General features: G+C 40.9%; 1 protein-coding gene across 2 annotated transcripts in view; it reads left to right on the top strand.

Annotated features, from left to right (window-relative positions):
* The window catches only part of MBD5 (methyl-CpG binding domain protein 5), a 176036-nt gene that overhangs the window by 116125 nt on the left and 37924 nt on the right, over positions 1-21987 (top strand). Inside the window, exons 6-8 of one of the 2 annotated variants that reach the window (XM_004703834.3) lie at positions 2693-3019; positions 5542-5750; positions 7004-8212. In XM_004703834.3, coding sequence (XP_004703891.1) covers positions 2693-3019; positions 5542-5750; positions 7004-8212 — 1745 coding nt within the window. Of the gene's footprint in view, positions 1-2692; positions 3716-5541; positions 5751-7003; positions 8213-21987 lie in introns of both variants that reach the window. The other variant, XM_045298527.1, reaches the window with a different exon arrangement.

The following is a 21987-nucleotide window of genomic DNA, read 5'->3' as shown; positions in this document are numbered from 1 at the left end:
GACAAAGCCTTGCCATACAGATATTCTAAAAGGCATGTTGAATATTCTGATTTATACTCACAGACTTTTACTGTTATTATCACACTTCCACTACTGTTACCCAATGACGTCTCCTTTATTTGTGTGGACTTTTCCACATTAAAAAACCTTTTGCTTCTGTAATTTTGATTCCCACGGTAATGCCAATGATGGAAATTTTCCTAGGGAAAAAAAATCCACAGGAGTGAAAAGATATGCATGAAGATGTTTACCCCTGTTATGTATAATGATGAAAATATAAGTTCCAGAATGATATTCTATCAATGGCCACTCCGTATGTTTCAAGGTTAAAAATATAAATGCAAAATCTATATATCAAAAAGGGAAGGCATTTCTGTTATTCTGTTACATGACAAAAAGGACAATGTAAAATCGTATTTGTACTACCATGACAACTGAAACTGTGTGTGTCAACTCGATCCTAGTTGTAACATGAGCAAATATAAAGTTGGTTATGATGGCATAGCGTTTATAGTACCTTGTTCAAATGTTTAAGAAAATTTTAGTAATACTGCAGTTGTTCATTTTGTCATATCTATTTAATATTTTAAGATAAACTGAGTGTGTATTGTAATACTAACAAAAAAGATTTCAGATGCATGTGTTATATGAAACAATGCATCTCTTAGGGGCAAGACCGTAGGCAGAAAGAATCAATTTGGAGTCAGGCTGACCTCATGAGTCTAGAGTAGAACTGCCCCACCGGTTTTCAAGGCTGAAGCTTTGGGGAAGGAGCGTTCAGGCATTAGCATTTTTAAACTGTTTTCCAAGTGATTCTGGTGTACAGCTTGACTGGACAAGCACTATGAAAAATAATTGAGATGTTAGATTTTCAAATAATAAGTTCCTGAATGTTCACTTCTAGCATATGACTTTTAAGAATATAAGCTTTATATTAAAACTTTACTTATTCAAATGAAGCCTGATATGATGTAAGGAATCATAAGTACAGAATATCTTTACACTGTTGGAGTGACCAAATTTTTAAAAATAATGATAAGGTATGCAGTGTTGGTGAGAGAAGTAATCACTCTCATCCACTGAATTGAATGTATATTAATTAACTGCTGGAAGCAGTGTGACATTGTGTATCCAGAGCTTTTAATATATGTAAACTTTTTGTTCTGGGAATTCCACTTTTAAGAACATATCTTTAGAAAATAATCTGTCAAGCTATCAAAGATGTGTTAATAAAAATGTTAATGATTGTGTTGCTTTCAATATATATTTTAATAGAGTCAATCAAAATATCCACAACTGAGTGAAGAAGTCAGATAGTACCCAGGTTTCTGGAAGAATCTTAAAACAAGAAACCATCTACATGAGGTGTCAGCTAAGTCCACACAGAAGGCATACACCAGTCCATGTCATCCAAGGACTGTAAATAATAAAATCCAAGATCAAAGGAGAGAATTGTATTGGAGCTTAAACTCTGTGCCCTTGGTTTGCAGAAGACTCTGGATTTCAGTAAAAGCCCCAAATCCATTTACAGACACCCCACATTGAATTCCCTCAGACCATTGACCAGGGATGTGGCCAGTCTTACCCTCAGACAGAGTGCATAGGAAAGTGGATTATTTGTGGCTATAGTTAGGTTAAAAAGTAGCATACTGTCATTTGTTTTCCCTTGGGTTGAGGTTTTTCTGTGTCTTACCGTCCATGTTTACTTTGTTGTCGTTGTTATAGGAAATCCAGGATAGGTAACTCTACAGAGATAGTAACTAGATTAAGAGTTCCTTGGGAAACTATGGCCGGAGAGGTTGGGAGGATAATAGGGAGCTAATAATACTGAGTATAAGAATGAAGAAAATATTCTAAAATCGATTGTGGTGATGATTGCACAACACTTTTTCATATATTTTAAACCATTGAATGGTATGGTATCTGAATGTTATGTCAACGAAACTGTTAAATCCACAACTTGGAGTAAGTTAATTACGGCATATTCAAAAATGATACTAGTAAAATGATTCTGTAATTATATATGTATTACATGAAAAAATAGCAGAATATGTTGGTAAATGAAAAAGTTACAAAACAGCATTTATAGCATGATTCAATTTTTGTTTAACAGTGTATGTATGTATTTGTAATGTTTGTATATATTTGCATATGTATATATATTGGAAATCCAAGGAAACTACATCAAAATATTAATAATTGTTATCTGCACAGGTACTTTTCATTTTTCTATTATACTTTTATGCATCTTTAGCTTGTTTTTTTTGCTTATTGTGTCCCCCCTCCTCTAAGAGCAGGTACTAGTTTAACAAATAAAAAACCAAAAGCACTTTTTAATGAAAACAAAAACTTTTTTTTTTAATGAAGCACTGTTTAAGTTTTATCCAGCCATATGAACAAATGAAAACAGCCTATTTTTACCACGTCTGACTGTGGGAAAACATGGCTATTAAATAGTTAGCAACAGCAATCTCTGAAAATGCTAACATTCTTAAATATATTTATTTGCAAAACGGGTATTTTCAAGTCTGCAGTCAAGCTCCTTTTCCCAGTAGCATGTCATCTCTGATTACAATGCGCTGGATTAAAATGCATGGAAGTTCCATGTCATCGCTAACTGAGATGGTTGTTAGTTCCTTGCTATCGGGAGGCCGTTATTCATCGGCATGGCTTTGTCGCTGTTGTTTCCTAGGTGGCTCAGGACCATCGTCCTCCGTAGCGATAGCTGGCTCCAGTCATCCGGCCATCACAAAGACAACCTCTGTTCTTCAAGATGGCGTCATCGTCACCACCGCAGCCGGGAACCCACTGCAGAGTCAGCTGCCCATTGGGAGTGATTTTCCTTTTGTTGGCCAGGAGCACGCACTTCATTTTCCACCCAACAGCACGTCCAACAACCATCTTCCACACCCCTTGAACCCCAGCCTCCTCAATTCTCTACCTATCTCTTTGCCAGTGAATCAACAGCATCTCCTAAACCAGAATCTATTAAATATCCTCCAGCCTTCAGCAGGAGAAGGCAAGTCTGAGATCAACCTCCACCCTTTAGGTTTTCGCAACCCGAATGTAAACGCTGCGTTAGCTTTTCTCTCCAGTGACATGGATGGGCAGGTATTGCAGCCTGTCCACTTTCAGCTCTTAGCAGCCCTGCTTCAGAACCAAGCCCAAGCAGCTGCCATGCCTCCCCTGCCTTCTTTCAATCTGACCATCTCAGATTTCTTGCAACAGCAAAATACCCCTTTACCCTCATTAACACAGATGACAGCCCCACCAGACCATGTGCCAAGCAATCAGTCAGAGAACAGTCGAGCTGAGACCCTTTTAACCAGCCCCCTGGGGAATCCTTTACCAAGCTTTGCAGGCAGTGACACTACTTTTAACCCCCTGTTCCTCCCAGCTGTCACTGGGGCCTCAGGATTAATGGTCTTGAATCCCCAGCTGTTGGGAGGTGTCCTGAACTCGGCATCGGCCAACACGGCTAATCATCCAGAGGTTTCCATAGCAACCTCCCAGGCAACCACTACCACAACCACTACATCATCAGCAGTGGCAGCACTGACTGTCTCAACACTTGGTGGGACAGCAGTGGTGTCAATGGCAGAAACATTGCTGACTATATCTAATAATGCTGGGAACACAACGGGTCCAGCTAAACTCAACAGTAACTCTGTGGTGCCACAGCTACTTAACCCTCTACTGGGGACAGGTCTGCTTGGTAAGTGAAATCTTTCCACAAATTTTTATGAAAGAAAAGTTTTTCTAATTCTCTTTTCATCTTTTTTTTAATTAAAAAAATTTACATTTTGTCACACTTAAAAAAATGCTTTGTTATGTCACAGCTTGCCTAAGGAACTAAATATAATAACACCCACATACAATCACAGTTGTACCAACATGAGGGTGACATTCCAGCAACCCTAAATGCCAATTTAACCTGCTTTCTCTTACCTGCTAACTCTGATGCCACCTAACCTAACATGCCCATCATTCTCCTGAGCCAAGGAGAGTCTTATTCTCCTAGCAATAAAGCACAGGTCTGAAATCTAAAATGTAACTCTTTGATTTGAATTTTAGTTGGTGCGGCATCACAGGGTTAGTATGAGCAACTGCACTGTGGATGGAAACAATTTGAGGAAGTATTTTCCAAGTGAACTCTATAAATAAGCAAAAATAAATGCTTATCCCAACAAGTTGCGAAGTCAGACATGAAAACACTCAAAGCTGGACCAAGTTCAATGAAACAGCCCAAAACTGCGGCTAGATCTCTGCAGATAGCGGTCATCCTTTGACTCTAGAGTCTTCAACACTAATCCATTGAGTAGCTATAACTATCACCAACAAGCTAGAAAGTAATGTTAAGTAATATATATACGAACATTTATATGATCATATATACCACAATGGTATAGTTATAAAAAAACTCCAAGCACATGCCCTTAAAGTGTGAAGATTTGTTAAGGCATCTTCAATATATTAAAAATTATAATAACATTTATAGTTCCTGACTTTATGGAGAGTTAAAATACAACAAAATTCCATATATTTAGCATGGAAATCAATGAATTAAATCATCTAAAAAACAGTATAGTTGTACATATTTCAAGTTTCAGGTCAGATTATCTAAGCTTATCCTAAAGATAATGTCAAAGTAATTTCATTTAAGGCCTTCCATAAAATTTTAATGATTAATTGATAATGTGATGCTCTAACCATTCTTTTTAAGGATTATGAAGTTGAACTTAAATATTACTTAAAAATATGACACAAGCATAAGTTTTCTGTTATATTGTTAGCTTTTTTTTCCAGCTTTAATTTAGTGACCAATCTTTACTTCCATATAAAATGTATTTTCCTAACACAAGTCCCTAAAACTATTGAGTGATATTGATTGATGATTCTGACTTGAAAACAGAAATATTTAAACAAGGACTTAGGCCTGATCGGGACCACTCATCCAAATCATCTGATCAGAGATTTATGCATGCTAAAATATTATAGGACTAATGTCAACCTTTCATTTTAAGCTCACTAATAAAAATAAATTTAAGAAATCATATCACACAGACACTTAATATAGAAGAATTTGTGTGTGGATAGAACACCAACTCAATAGCCTCTCCATGATTATAAAACCAGAAAACTAATTATAAAAGATAAAACTAAATGACAAACCTAAGCTTTCCTTACCACTTAGTAAAACTTTAGGAGCCCTAGTGGGGCAGTGGTTAAGCGCTTGGCCGCCAACCATGAAGTTAGCAGTTTGAAGCCAGCAGCCGCTCTGGGAGAAAGGTGTGGCAGTCTGCTTCCATAAAGACAGACAGCCTGATAGACCCTCTGGGCAGTTCTACTGTGTTCTTTAGTGTCCCTGTGAGTCAGAATTGACTCGGCAACAGTGGGACAGTAAAATGTGAGGATAAAAGAAGAATTACCCACTTAATTCTAGCTCTAAGTTTTTGTTTCAGGAATCCTCAGTTACAAAGATAAGGCATAGCATGTCTGAAGAATCACACTGACTTACCTTGTATGTTTTTCAAACTACAGGTGACATGTCATCATTAAATAATACTTTGAATAACCATCAACTGACGCATCTACAGTCCCTGTTAAACAACAATCAGATGTTTCCTCCAACTCAGCAGCCACAGCAGCTTCTCCAGGGTTACCAGAATCTCCAGGCATTTCAAGGACAGCCCGCAATTCCTTGTCCGGCAAACAACAACCCCATGGCTTGTCTTTTTCAGAACTTCCAGGTACTCGCCTTCCCTGGGTCACTGGAGTAGAAAACATTGTCTGGATTTGCTTAGACACGTAATCTGGTTAAAGGAGGCAAAGAAGGAGAGACACTGTCACCGCCACCTACTGTTGCTTCTGGTTAATGGGCATTGTTGAAATGTTCCAGCCATTGGTGTAAACTGTTTTGTCTGAAAAACATCTCAGTCGTCCTTTGGGAGCTGTTGGTTAAAAGCCGATCCACTTACCTTCTGTGCCCTTCTGTGCTTTCCCATAGCTCTCAGGATTAAGACCTGCCCGCTTAGCAAGCCCAGCTTGTCGGCCACAGTCTAGCTCGGGCCCCACTTCAGTCTCCCCTGACCATTCTCCCTGCCTTGAGCCACATGGTCTTTCTTTAGTGCAACAAACGGAATTATGTTCCTGATAGACTACAGACCTACATGGAGAGATTAGCACTAAAAGAATATAAGAAGAAAATATAGAAAATTATACATGTGTGTATAACTTTGTGTTAGAGGAGCTTCTTTATGCAAGGCATAAACCCATGAAACCAAAAAGAACAAGAATAGTAGAGTTGAATATAGAAAACTTTCACATATCTATATTATAAAGGGTAAGGAGCCCTGGTTGTGCTGTGGATGGAGCACTGGGTTGCTCGATGCAAGGTTAGTGGTTTAAACCTGTATTAGTCTAGGTACTTTGGAGAAACAAATCCACAGCAACTCATGTATAAGAGAGAGTTTTATGTAAAGAAAATGTGCATCACGAAAACATCCCAACCCAATGCTGCCCAAGCCCACAAGTCCAAAATTAACCCAGCACCAGTCCACAAAGTCCTCCACCTCACAAAACAGAGGCAATGATGCCGACTGCAGGAGGAAAGCTGAGTCAGTGAATGTGTAAGCATCTCAGCACTAGCAGGGGTCCCCACACGGCTGCTCCAGCACCCAGGGCTGCATCGGGATAGATCCATGCGGCTTCTCCTTGGGGATGTCTTGTAGGAAGTCAATCTTGCAAGCTGAAGCAGGGAACTGCTAAGGCAGCTGCACCCTGGTGCGACCATCACAAAGCAAGAGACCCAAGAACTAGAAAGGCGAGGCTCACCACCCATTTATCCTTCCGCCTTTCAGTTAGCCCCACATGTGTTTATCGGCCAGGTTGGCACAATTAACTAGCTCACCTGTCTTTGGGCATATCTTGAAATGTCCGTCTTTCCCTGTGAGACCTTGCAAGCACTCGCTCTCTCTCACTGCGCCCTGTCTGTTTCTTCCAGGTGAGAATGCAGGAGGATGCGGCTCTCCTAAACAAAAGACTGAGCAATCAGCCCGGGCTCACAGCACTTCCGGAGAATCCCAACACTACACTTGCGCCTTTCCAAGATGCACCTTGTGAGCTGCCGCCGCGGATGGACCCACCTCTTGGTCAGCAGGTGAAGGACGGCCTCGTCGTGGGTGGCCAAGGTGATGCTTCCGTCGATGCCATTTACAAAGCAGTCGTGGAGGCAGCCAGCAAAGGTATGCAGGTTGTCATCACCACTGCAGTCAACAGCACCACTCAGATCAGCCCCGTTCCGGCGCTGAGTGCCATGAGTGCCTTCACCGCCTCCATTGGTGACCCGTTGAATCTCTCCAGTGCTGTCAGTGCGGTCATCCATGGGCGGAACATGGGAGCTGTCGACCACGAGGGCAGGCTGAGGAATGCAAGAGGGGCTCGGCTGCCCACAACTCTCGACCACGGGAAGAACGCCAACGAAGGAGATGGGTTTGAGTATTTCAAATCAGCAAGTTGCCAAGCATCCAAAAAACAGTGGGATGGGGAACAGAGTCCTGGAGGGGAGCGAAACAGGTGGAAGTGCGAGGAATTTTTAGATCATTCAGGCCATCTACACAGTAGTCCTTGTCATGAACGATCCAACAATGTCTCCACACTGCCATTTCTGCCTGGGGAACAGCACCCAATAATGTTACCACCAAGAAACTGTCAAGGGGACAAGATTCTGGAAGAAAATTTCAGGTATAATAACTACAAAAGAACTTTGATGAGTTTTAAGGATAGACTAGAGAACACTGTGGAGAGATGTGCACACATTAATGGGAACAGAGCCCGACAGAGTCGGGGCTTCGGGGAACTGCTGAGCACGGCAAAGCATGACCTAGTCCTAGAGGAACAATCTCCAAGCTCCTCGAATAGTTTGGAAAGTTCTCTGGTCAAAGACTATATCCATTACAATGGAGACTTTAATTCCAAAAGCATGAATGGATGTGTGCATAGTCCATCAGACGCTAAAAGCATTAGTAGTGAGGATGATCTAAGGAATCCAGACTCCCCTTCTTCAAATGAGTTGATACATTATAGGCCAAGGACGTTCAACGTTGGCGACTTGGTCTGGGGCCAAATCAAAGGACTGACTTCTTGGCCTGGAAAATTAGTAAGAGAAGACGACGTTCACAATTCATGTCAACAAAGCCCTGAGGAAGGGAAGGTATACCAATCTCTATCCATCGTTAAGTATTAACCCTGGTCCCAATATTAACCTTTGTTCAGTGATTGTTTTATGTTGCCATCATTTGTAGATGTGAAAGTAGGCTCCTTGATGACTCTGAGCTCTCACAGACTTCTTGGTTGAGTGTCGAAGCATTTGTAGATCCCACTAGGGTTCAGGGGGGCTCTAACCCAAGAACGAGATTTCCAGAGTTTCCTCCATTCTGCCTTCCTCCCTGCATTTACCTAAAGCTTCCTTCCAAACCCAGAGGAGGAGGACAAGTGGTGGTCACAGGGGTGTGGTTTACCTATGGGGGTCTAGGTGTGTGGCGGAGCTAGTGTCCTACCCATCGGGTGACAGGAAGCGTGTCTCCAGTTGCCAAGGGACAAACTCCATTTGCTTACATTTTGGGAAGCTGAGAAAGGGACAAGCCCATCGGGGCTGCAGCAGTTTCTGGTAGCAGCAGGTATGCCTGAGTTCAGAATGGTGTCTCCTTTCAGGAAAAGATCTGGGGCTTTGCAGCATATGGAAATGTTTATCCGCATAGTCTGGTTCTACTTACCACAATCTGATCATATAAATGAAATGAAAACTCCTCCATGAAACTTCTATTCAATTTAGAAGAAATTAGTAGGGGTCTTCTGGACCTTTCCCCTCATAAATGCTTGCTTCTGAGAAAGGAAATGGGATTGGGGTGAATTGGCTCACTAAGCAAGAAATATGTAGAAAATTTAAAGTAGATAGAAAGATTTATATCTGACCAGGAAGAGATCATTATGCACATTCCCCACGTATAATGAAAAAGCATCTCCCTAGGTATTAAAAATGATTCTTAAAGGTAAATATACATAGATATGTATATTATTCTCTTAAAGAGTATATTGTGTAAAGCCATTTCAACTCCACTCAAAATGCCACTGGCACTTACTTTAATGGCAGGAAACCAAAAGCATTTTTTACCAGTACAATAAAAGGATTGTCTTTCTCCAAATGGCTAGAAGGTCCTCATACCCTTTGCTTGTAATGCCTAATATGTACTTGTCAGGATACACTCTGGGCATAATGCTTTTACCTTTGATAAGAAAATGAATTCCATACTCTTTTCACAAAATATTTTGTGCTCTGTGCTCTCAGAGACCACACTGGCATTCTTTAGGTTGATAAACCTAAATGTTATTGACAGTTTATTCAAGAAATAATTGGAAGCAGCAAACACGAGCTTTTATAGCATAGGTGGTACATCTACAAACACAAGCGGTGTACATTGAACAATCCTGCACTCTTTGCCAATGAACCATCTTTCACATGTGCTGCTTAACTAAAGAGAAGATTATGGGCTGCCTTCCTGGAAACATTCTTCCTGCCCTAAATACCTTGTCTAAATATCTTTTTATATCCTTGAGAGAATAAAGGCATGTACTTTTATCACATTTCACTTTAAACAATGGCCCTAATCTTCTGATTAATCTGTTCACAAACTCCTGAGATTGAGTTACTCGCTGATGTTAGGGAAGATAAATATTTTTTTGAATCATGATCAAAAAGTTTAAGAAAGATCTCTTTTCCATTCATTTTAATAGACAACTCGTTACACACTGTAGAATAATAAGTATTTCAAAAGTCTAGTTTTTTATTAATAAAAGGTTCATTTCTACTAAGGAGCACAAGCTTGCTTCTATAAATTCAAATATCCCTTCTCCCACTGATTTGCATTGTGATTCTACATTTTCAAGTAAAAGCCTTCCTGATAAAAATTATTTTAGTAATTCAGAAAAAAAGTTTTGAGGCAAACATTTAGAGGTAAAAAGACTGAAGGAAAGAAAAAAGAAACCTTAAAGGTAATGCATGAAATATTTACAGGTTTTCTTGCTCTCTGAAAGTAACACATCCCACTGAAAACTTTTTTTTTTTTTAACATTTTATTAGGGGCTCATACAACTGTTATCCCAATCCATACACACATCAATGTGTAAAGCGCATTTGTACATTGTTTCTCAAAACATTTTCTCTCCATTTAAACCCCCGACATTAGGTCCGCATTTTTCCCCTCCCTCCCCGTTCCCCCCTCCCTCATGAGCCCTTGATAGTTTATAAATGGATATTTTGTCATATCTTGCCCTGTCCGACGTCTCCCTTCATCCACTTTTTGGTTGTCTGTCCCCCAGGGAGGAGGTCACACACAGTTCCATGTAATCGGTTCCCTCTTTCCTACCCATTCTCCCTTTACCCTCCCTGTTTTGCCACTCACACCACTGGTCCTATAGGGCTCATCCATCCTGGATTCCCTGTATTTTCAGTTCCTATCTGTACCAGTGTACCTCCTCTGGTCTAGCCAGACTTGCAAGATCAAATTCGAGTCATGGTAGTGGGATCGGGGAGGAAACGTTTAGGAACTAGAGGAAAGTTGTATTTCTCATCATTGTTACATCGCACCCTGACTGGCTCATCTCCTCCCCGAGACCCCTCTGCAAGGGGATCTCCCCACTGAAAACTTTTGTAAGCGGAAACGGCATCAACTGAAGACTCAGTTATCAGTAGCTTACATGGGAAACATTGTTAAGCCTTCCCAGACCCCCAGATTATCCCACCAAATCAGACACAAGAGCACCAACATGCGGTGTTCCCGGACACCATCCCGAGCTGTGGGAGCGTGCTGCTGAAAGGAGGGGATCCTGGTAAGGTCTTGGTGACCCCCCTCTAGTTGCCCTGAGGTGGTGCTGCTGGGGAATGGTTCAAGTTACACCTCTTTTGTAAAATCAAAAATCCTCTTCATCTTTGTTCCCGTTAGAGAAAACAGATACTAATTAATGCAGACCTTTTAAAAAAGTTTAAATCATTTTATTGGGGGCTCTTACAGCTCTTATAGCAATCCATCCATCCATTGTGTCAATTACATTTGTTCATATGCTGCCATCATCACTTTCAAAGCATTTTCTTTCTACTTGAGTCCTTGGTATCAGCTCCTCGTTTTTTCCTCCCTCCCTCATGAACCCTTGACAAATTAGAAATTATTATTTTCATATCTTACATCATCCATTGTCTCTCCACCCACTTTTCTGTTGTTCATCCCCCTGGGGTGGGAGTTATATGTCGATCACTGTGATCGATTCCCCCTTTCTCCCCCGACCTTCCTCTTACCCTCCTGGTATCTCTATTCTCATTGTTGGTCCTGAAGGGTTTATGTGTCCTGGATTCCCATGTTGTGGACTCTTACCTATAGCAGTGTACATGTTCTGGTCTAGTCAGATTTGTAAGGTAGAATTGGAATCATGATAGTGGGGAGGGGGGAAGCATTAAAGAACTAGAGGAAAGTTGTATGTTTCATCCGTGCTATTCTGCACCCTGACTGTTTCATCTCTTCCTTGTGACCGTGCTGTAAGGGAGTGTCCAGTTGTCTACAGATGGGCTTTGGGTCTCCACTCTGCACTCCCCCTCATTCACATCCATATGATTTTTTGTTTTGTGTCTTTAATGCCTGATACCTGATCCCATCGACACCTTATGATCACACAGGCTGGTGTGTTTCTTCCATGTGGGTCTTGTTGCTTCCAAACTAGATGGCCATTTGTTTTATCTTCAAGCCTTTGAGACCCCAGATGTTATATCTTTGGATAGCCGGGCACCATCAACTTTCTTCACCACATTTGTTTGTATACCCATTTTGTCTTCAGCGATCATGTCAGGAAGGTGAGCATTACAGTATGCCGAATTAGTAGAACAACGTGTTCTTGCATTGAGGGAGTACTTGAGTTGAGGCCCAATGTCCATCTGCTACCTTAATACTTAACATATAAATATAAGTACATAGATCTGTTTCCCTATCCTTATATATAAATATATTTATATATGTACGTGCCTGTATTTACACCTCTATAAATGTCCTTTGCCTCCTAGTTCTTTCTTCTATTTCCTTTAGCGTTCCTCTTGTCCCACTATCATGTTCGGCCTTCATTCGGGTTTCAGTAATTCCTCGCGTTACACTGCCCTTGATTAAGCCCCACTAGGCATCCTTGGCCCTTTTCTCCATTGATTTTAGTTCACGTGTTGTTCCCTTGTCCCTGGGTTGGTTGATATCCCCTTCCTTTCTCCCTTCATGTAGATCTTTTGGAAAAGCAAACTGCTGTAAATCGTACTTTGAGAAAGCTGGGGAAGGTGTGGAGTACCCAGTAAGCAAGGTAAGCAAGGACTTATTTTTGCTTTCTTACTCATTTGTACAGTCAGCACAAGTAAGCAAGCACCAATAAGCCCATGCTTACCTTTCTTACTGGGAACTTGAGCACTGTCAGAGTTTGTTAATTTGAAAAGATCCTTTTGAGTCTGCAGGAAGTGCTGGGTTTGGGAGACGGATGCCAGCCATACTTAGAAGGAAAATATTTGATATGGTGGAAATTAAAATTAGTAAGTAAGCACAAGTTAAGTCAGTGTTTACCTCGATTATTGGATAATCAGACTCTGGGTGGCAGAAAGCTATATTGTTAAAAACCTGGTACAACAGCCTTAAAAGCTTAAGGACACTGGACATTGTTTTTACACCCTACTTGTTTCAGGACCTCTTTTTTTGCACACAAGTACTACATCACAAACACTTTTTTTTTAGCTAGCAGTTCATAAAACAAAGGAGAGTTCTGGACACACGTCTGCCTGACTCCAAGCCAAGTAACCTTTGCTTAATTTATTGATGGCCCTGATGCATCAAGGGAAAAAATTATGTCCAATGTCTGTATAAGACAAAGTATGATATAGTTGAGAAAAAAACTGGCAGTATTTTTTATCTGTACTTTAAACCAGTAAACGAATTACTATGTAAATTTTATTTACATAAGATCCCTTTCTCCCCAACAATGTTGGATGAATGAAATCTTCTGGATTAATAACCAGACTTCTGTTTTTGAAAAGATAAGCAATGCATTAGTTTCCCATCTGTTTGCTGTGGAAACATGTAAGAGACAGAGAGACAGCTCCATAAACAATGTATTTTTAAAGTGAAATGTTATTCAGTCCACCTTGCTAAGGTGGGACCATTTTCTCCTAGTGTGTTATCTTTATAGTGTCTCAGAAGAAAAGGGCTTCTAAACACTTTTCTTACACATTATTGTTTTAAAACGTTTTAGCCTTTCAACTCTTCCTAATCTATTTCTATGCCTACCAAAGGGAATTAATCCAAGATTCTGCCAGATCACACCAGATAAAATCTATGTTTATTCATGTTTTAGAATAAATAAAGCATCTCTCCATCCCACAAACCTATCATTTATTATCTTCAGTTACAACCTTTGTCTTCAGCTACTGCAGTCTTTTTGGAAGCAGGCAGAAGTAGAAAAATAAATAAATAACAAGATGGCAAGTTGCTGATCCAAAACAAGTCGGATGCCTCTGCGCGTTTTCAGGTTGCACGAGGCAAATGCTGGAATCGGAGTCCTGACACTTGCCACAGGCCAAGGTCTCCACATGGTCCATATAAAAATAAAACCCCTTGCCATCAAGTCAGTCTGCCTCAAGGTGACCCTGTAGGACACTTGTTAGAGTTTCAGAGACTGTAAATCTTCATGGGAGCAGAGAGCCTCATCTTTCTCCCATGCAGCTGTTAGTGGGTTTGAACCACTGACCCTGCAGTTAGCATGGTGCTTTACCCTCTGTGCCACCATACCTCCTGCATTTTTCCTAAGTTAATATTTTAGCTTCTTGTGTTTTTCAAGATAGTGAATGACTTTGTCAGCTTTTGATGTTGTCAGATGCAAGCAAGTCGCTGCTGACTCTTAAAAAAAAACAACCACACTTACTGCCCTCGTGCCCGTTCCAACTTCTAGCAACCCTGTAGGGCAGCCTGGAACTGCCGCTGTGGGGCTCCAAGGTTCTGAAACTATGGGGACAGAAAGCTTCAACTTTCTCACTCAGAGCAGCTGGTAAGTTTGAACTGCTGACCTTGTGGTTAGCAGCCCAACTTGAAATACATCGCTCATAGGGACCCTTTGTACAACCGAGGAAAGCACTGCCCAGTACTGAACCATCCTCACAATTGTTGTTGCTGGAGCCCATTTTTGCAGCCAGAGTGTCAATCCATCTCCTGAGGAACTTCCTATACTTCTAACCCTCCAACAAACACGCTGTCCTTTTCCAAGGATTGGTCCCTCTTGATAACATCCAAATTATATCAGACCCGGTATCACCATCCTTCCTTCCCAAGGTGCGTTCTGACTACACCTCTTTCAAGACAGATTTATTTGTTCTTTTGGCAGTACACGGTATTTAGTATTCTTTCCAGCATCATAATTAAGAGCATCGATTCTTCTTCAGTCTTCCTTTCACACACAGACGGGTCATTGAAAACACGACAGTGGGCATTTGTAGAGGTCTAAATACAGGCACATACTTATGTAAATATATTTATGTATGATGATGGAGAAATAGATGTATGTGCATATATTTATAGGTTTAGTATTAAGGTAGCAGAAGGACATTGGGCCTCCACTCAAGCACTCCCTGAATGCAAGAACACTTTGTTTTATTAAATTGGCATTCCATGATGCTCACCTTCCTGACACGATCGCTGAAGACAAAGGGGTGTATGAGCAAATGTGGTGAAGAAAGCTGATGGTGCCGGCTTTCAAAAGATATAGTGTCTGGGTCTTAAAGGCTTGAAGCTAAACAAGTGGCCGTCTAGCTGAGAAGCAACAAAGCCCACATGGAAGAAGCACACCAGCCTGTGTGATCATGGAGTGTCGAAGGGCTCAGATAACAGGCATCAAAGCAAAAAATCATACCATTGTGAATGAGGGACAGTGCAGATTAGGGACCCAAAGCCCATCTGTAGGCAACTGGACATCCCCTTACAGAAGGGTCGTGGGGAGGATATGAGCCAGTCAGGATGCAGTGTAGCAACGATGAGACATACAATTTTCTTCTAGTTCTTAAATGCTTCCCCCGCCCCCTACTGTCATGATCCCAATTCTACCTTACCAAACTGGCTAGACCAGAGGATGTACACTGGTACAGATAGGAACTGGAAACACAGAGAATCCAGGACAGATGATTCCTTTAGGACCAGTGGTGAGAGTGGCGATACCAAGAGGGTGGAGGGAAGGTGAGGTGGAAAGGGGAAACCGATTACAAGGATCTACATATAACCTCCTCCCTGGGGGACAGACAACAGAAAAGTGTGGGAAGGGAGATGTTGGACAGTGTAAGATATGACAAAATAATAAAAATGTATAAATTATCAAAGGTTCGTGGGGCCAGGCGGGGAAGGGAAAAATGAGCTGATACCAAGGGCTCAAGTAGAAAGCAAATGTTTTGAGAATGATGAGGGCAGAGAATGTACAAATGTGCTTGACACAATGGATGGATGGATGGATGGATTGTGATAAGAGTTGTATGAGCCCCCAATAAAGTGACTTTAAAATAAATAAAGAAAAAAGCAAACAGTACGGCATGGGTCAGACTCACTTAAGTCCTCAAAGTGACATCCTTTCTCTGACACTTGTGCAGTAGATTTGCCCAGGGCAAAGTATAGCTTGATTTCCTGACTGCTGCTTCCATGAACATTAATTATGGATCCACATAAAATAAAGTCCTTAACAACTTCAATATTTGCTCCATTTATCAGGATGTTGTCTATAGGTTTAGCTTAGAGGATTTTGATTTTCTTTACATTGAGTTGCAATCTATACTGAAGGCTGTAATTCTTTTCTTTCTTTCTTTTTTTTTTTTTTTAGGGCTCTTACAACTCTTATTTCATACATCAATTCTATCAAGCATATTTGTACATATGTTGCCATCATTTTCTAAACATTTAATTTTGTTTGGGCCCTTAGTGTCAGCTCCTCTTTTTTCACTCCCTCCCCCTACCCTCATGACCCCTTGATAAATTACAAATTAGTATTGTTCTCGTATGTTACACTGAACGCTGTCTCCTTTCATCCACTTTTCTGTTGTTTATCCTGGAGGGGGGCGGGTGTTATGTGTTGATCATTGCGACCAGTTCCTCCTTCTTCCTTTCCTCCCCACACCTTCCCCCAATCCTTATCTGACCTGGAGTCCGTGTATCTCGAGCTCTTATCTGTACCAGAGTACATACTCCGGTTTATCCTGAAGTGAAAGGCAGGACTGGGGTCATGATAGTGAGGGGTTGAGGAAGCCTCAAAGAACTCAAGGAATATTGTGTTTCATTGGTAATATACTGCGCCCTGGTTGACCCATCCTTTCCTTGTGACCCTTTTGTGAGGGGATGTTCTATTGTCTACAGATAGAATTTGGGGTCTCTGCTTTGACCCCCTTGTTCTCAACAATAAGTTGTTGTTTGGGGTCTTCTGGTGCCTGTTACCTGATTTTGTCAACACTTCATGATCACACAGGCTGGTGTGCTTCTTCCATGTGGGTTTGTTGCTTCTCTGCCAGATGGCCGCTTGTTTACCTTCAAGCCTTTAAGACCCCAGACGCTGTATCTTTTGGTAGCCGGGCACCATCGGCTTTTTTCCCCACATTTGCTTATGCACCCATTTTGTCTTAGCGGTAGTGTCAGGAGGGTGAGCATCACAAAATGCCAGACTGTTAGAACAAAATGTTCTTGTGTTGAGAGAGGAATTGAGCAGAGGCCCAAAGTCTGTTCACTTCATCAATGTGTTGCCATATAAATACATGTACATAGGCCAATACCTCTGTTTTTATGAATTAATGTACTTGATACAAGTCCACACCTATGCTTATACCTCTATCCATATCCATAGCTTTGCTTCCTAGATCTTTCCTCTGTTTCCTTTTACCTTCCTCCTCTCCCACCATCACGCTCACCCTTCTTCTGCCTCTTAGTCCTTCCTCTCAGCTAGATTGCTGTTGCTCCAGCACTGCCAGGATCTCTCCATCCTCCTCGTTGTTGCTTTCAATTCCCTAGCTGGTTGCTCACAGCTCCTTTCCCCGCCTCTCCCTACCCCCAGGTTCCTCCAGAATCATTGGTCCTGTTGCTTTCTCTTCAGGCTGCTTCCCATGCCTATCCTAGATTATTGGGCAAAATAACAATAACAGAGACAAAGCAAAAAACGAAAACAAAGGGTTGAATGAAAGAGGGGAAAAAACTAGCTAATAAAAAAACCCCACATGTATACATAATTCCAAGTCTGTCCACGGACTTCTATGATTATCTCCCCACTAGTCATAGGGGGTTCTTGGAACTGCCCCTCCTAAGGGCTACAGTTCTTGAACTTCATCAATAAGTACCTCAAATCCTTATGTTCACCAAGCAAGGTTATGTCACCTGCATATTAAACTCAATGCCACCAAGTAGATTCTGACTCACAGTGACCCTATAGGATAGAGTAGATCTGCCGCTGTGGGTTTCCAAGACTGTAAATTTTGACAGGAGTAGGAATCCCCTGTGGAGCTGCTGCTGGCTTCTCTGCTGCCTTGCAGTTAGCAGCCCAGCGTGTCACCCAGTGTGCCCTCAGGGCTCCCTCAGCTGCATATTAGAGGTTGTAATGAGCCTTCCTCATATAATCTAGCTTCTTGGATTATTTGCTCAGCATGCTCAGCGTACTGATTGAATAGTATGATAAAAGAATGCATTGCAAACATGCACCTTTTTCCAATTTTAAACCATACATTAGCCCTGTGCTGTTTCCAGGACTGACTCTTGGTCTGTGTACAGGTTCTACAAAAACAAAATGAAATGTTCTGGAATTCCCATTCTTTGCAATGTTATCCATAGTTTGTTGTGATCCACACAGTCAATTGCCTTTGCATAGTCAATAAAACACAAGTAAACATCTTTCTGATACTCTCTGTTTTCAGCCAAGATCAATCTGATGTCAACAATGATATCCCTTGTTCCATGTCCTTTTCTGAACCCTGCTTGAATTTCTAGTAGCTCCATGTGCATGTACTGCTGCAACCATTCGTGAATTATCTTCATAATTTTGCTTGCATGTGACGTGATCGATACTGTGTGAGAATTTCTGCATTGTGTCGCCTTTCTTTGGAGGGGCACAAATACGAATTTCTTCCAGTCGGTCGGGCAGGCCGCTGCCCCCCAAATTCCTTGGTGTGTCCAGTGAGTGCTTCCAGTGCTGCCTCATCTGTTGAAACATTTCAACTCCTGTTCTGTCACTTCCTGGGGCCTTGCTTTTTTGATAATGTGTTTACTTTAGCTTGAGTTTCTTCCTCCAAAACCATCCATTATTAATCATGTGCCATCTCTTGAAATAGTTGAATTTCACCAATTCTTTTTGTTCCAATGGCTCTGTGTACTCCTGCCATCTTCTTTGGACGCTTCCTGCAATGTTCAATAACTTGCACTTGGACTCCTTCAGTGTTTCCACTTGGAGATTAAATGTAACTCCCTCACCGCAGACTCCCCCATCTCCAGAAATGTGGAGATTCTTTTAGAATGCAGACTCCAGGTCTCTGCACATTTCATTACAATAATCTGCTTTGTCTTCACGGGTTCTCTTTGAAATTCTCGTGCAGCTCGTTTACTTCATCGTCTCTTGCATTTGCTTCAGCCACTCTACAATCAAGACCAATTTTGATCTTCATCAAAACTTCACAGTCTCTTCTGATATCCACTTTGGTCTTTTCGTTCTTACCTGTCTTTTTAATGTCCTGTTGCTTTCTTCGTGTTTGATGTTCTTGATAAACTCCCACAGCTTGTCTGGTCTTTAATCATTGATGTTCAATGTGTCAAATTTGTTTTGAGATAGTCTCTAAATTCAAGGCCATATTTTGAGTCTTGGGAACTTCTTTTCATTTTCTTCAGCGTCAACTTGCCCCCTTAGCCTAGTTTTAGCTGATGATCTTTAGCTTCTCCATCATTTCTTTCCACAGATGCAGTCAATTTGATTCTTGTGTATATTCCGATTGCTGAAATCCACATGTATAGTCACTGTGCTTACATTATTGAAAAATAATATGTGTAATAAAGAAGTTGTTGGTCTTGCAAAGTTCTTTCTTCTACTCTGTTTATATTATCAGGGCCATATTTTCTAACTTCTGATCTTCTTTGTTTCCAACTTTTGTCAACAAATGGTGATAATTAATCACCATTAATTATCAGTGCATCTTGATGGCATATTTGATAAGTTTTAGACTAAAGAAGTTAGTGTAAGTCTTTAATTTCTTCATAACTGGTTTTAGTGATTGGTGCATAAATTTCAATAATAGTTATATTAACTAGTCTTCCTTGTAGACATACGTCCTTTTGGTGTAGTGGTTACTCGTTGGAATGTGATGTGCAAGGTCAGCAGTTCGAAACCACTAGCAACTCCTCCGAAGAGAGACTGGGCATTCTACTGGTATAAACAGTTACAGAATCAGAAACCCACCGGGGTGTAGCTATGAATCAGCCTTGACTCAATGGTAGTGAGTTTGTGGTTTGGTTTTGTACACACATTGATATTTTCCTGTCAGCGCGGTATTTCAAGGTAGCTCTTGAAATGGTCTTTTTAACAAGGGGCGCAGCAGCAGCCCTCTTGACTTTGTCATTACAGGCATGGTACAGGCATGAGGAACCACATGACTGTCCGACACAGTGGAAGATCCCTTGGTGTAGGTCAGGCTCACCTTAGTCCTCGGACTGAGACCTTTGCTCTTTCAAACTTCAGAGAGGTTGTATGTAGCAGATTTGCCCAGCGCAGTGCATTATTTCATTTCTTGACTGCTGCTTCCATGGACATTGATTGTGGATTCAGGTAAAATGAAATCCTTGCCAGCTTCAGTCTTTTCTCCATCCATCACAGTAGTGTCTGTTGCTTCAGTCGTGAGGATTTGGATTTTCTTTACATTGTATTGCAATTCATATTAAAGGCTGCAGACTGATTTTCATCAGCTAGTGCTAAGTCCTCCTTTCAGCAAGGAAGGATGTGTCGGCTACAAATCATAGGCTGTCCATGAGCTCTCCCTCAATCCTGATGCTGCATTTAATCTTTGGTAGGGTATGTAGCAATATGTAGCCAAAGTATTGATCATGTATTAGAAATGTCCTGCAGTCCTGTGTTGATATTCTAAAAAGTATAATTTCTAAGCCTCAAATATTTTAAAGCAGAGTCTACAGAGAAAGCAGGGTGTAGCGGAAAGACACATGACCTCTGGCATTCAGACCCGAATTTACATCTCAGTTCTGTCACTTAGCCAAGTGCTCCTAGGTAGGTAAAGTAATCTCCTCCAGCTGCAGTCTTCTCTGAACTCAGAATGATGTTTTCAGGATTAAGTCAAATACCATACATTATTCAGTGTACGGTACAGGCTCAGTTAATATTAGTCTCCTTTCCTCATTCTGTATGTTAGGCAAGCTTGTTTATGTGGATTTCACCAGCTGTGGAATTGTGATAACTTGACCGTGTTCTGTGCTGTGAATGATCCATGAGTAAAGGGTGTGCTTATCAGATTGAAGGTAAAAGTATCATAAGGAATGTATTTAATGTATTAATTACTTTATAGCTACTTTTTTGAGTTTCATTATATTGCATACAAATTGGCATACAAAATTATAAGTTAATATTAGCTATTAAATTCAAGCAGGACCTCTCTGACACATTTTAAATAATATAATTTATTAAGGTCACATGAAAATTCACCATTACCATGCCTTAAAATAGTCTTAGTTCAAACTTTCATCCTTTATCCCTCCCCCAGCACAGACACCACAACATTGATGTACAGATGTGCTTCATGGGGTCTTCATGGCTGTGCCCTAGGGCGGTGGCTCTCCACCTTCCTCAGGCCACGACCCTTTCAAGCACAACCATGACATTATTTTTGGTGCTACTTCATAACTGTCATTTTGTTACTGTTATGAATTGTAATGTAAATATCTGATATGTAGGGTGTATTTTCATTGTTATAAACTGAACAGGGAAAGCATAGGGATTAATCACAAAACAACTTGTAATTATATATTGTGAAATATTTATGTGTTTTCTGATGATCATAGGTGACCCCTGTGAGAGGGTCATTAGAACCCCCCAGAGGGGTCGCGACCCACAGGTTGAGAACTGCTGACTTCTTAGCAGCTGATTACCAGGTATATCTTCTGAGATGCCTCTAGATGGATTTGAACTATGAAAAGTATGGGTGAAACACTTCTATATATTAGTTCTATATATCTTTGAAATTATCAAAGCCATTTGACAGCACAAGCAGATGACAGTAGACAGCCTGTGTTAAAATTCAAGCAGTGCTTTCTTCTTAGTAAGTTTTTTCCATTGGCCTCCAGTTTGCAATGAAGTACATTTATTTGGGTAAATATTTCTTTTTTATCATTAAAAATAGTTTTATTGGCATATACATCACATATTATACAATTTAATCCTTCAGTCATATTCAGAAGATTTGTGCAAAAATCACCACAATCAATTTCAGAATATTTTCTTATCATACTCGTTGTTAGCTCCCTATTTCCCCATATCCTCCTTTGCCATGACCCGAGGCAAATATCAATCCAGTTACTGCCTCTATTGATCTATCCTGGATTTCTTTCTTTCTTTCTTTTTTTAATCGTTTTATTAGGGGCTCACACAACTCTTATCACAATCCATACACACATCAATTGTGTAAAGCACATTTGTACATTCATTGTCCTCATCATGCTCAAAACATTTGCTCTCCACTTAAGCCCCTGGCATCAGCTCCTCATTTCTCCCCTCCCTCCACGCTCCCCCTTCCCTCAAGAACCCGTGATAATTTATAAATTATTATTATTTTGTCATACCTTGCCCTGTTCGACGTCTCCCTTCACCCACTTTTCTCTTGTCCGTCCCCCAGGGAGGAGGTCACATGTAGATCCTTGTAAT

Source organism: Echinops telfairi, unplaced genomic scaffold (assembly GCF_000313985.2).
Source record: "Echinops telfairi isolate 266 unplaced genomic scaffold, ASM31398v2 ScPeMD7_4;HRSCAF=17, whole genome shotgun sequence".
Classification (NCBI taxonomy): Eukaryota; Metazoa; Chordata; class Mammalia; order Afrosoricida; family Tenrecidae; genus Echinops; species Echinops telfairi.
Note: the sequence above shows the minus strand (reverse complement) of the source record. Positions and strands in the feature narration are given on the sequence as shown.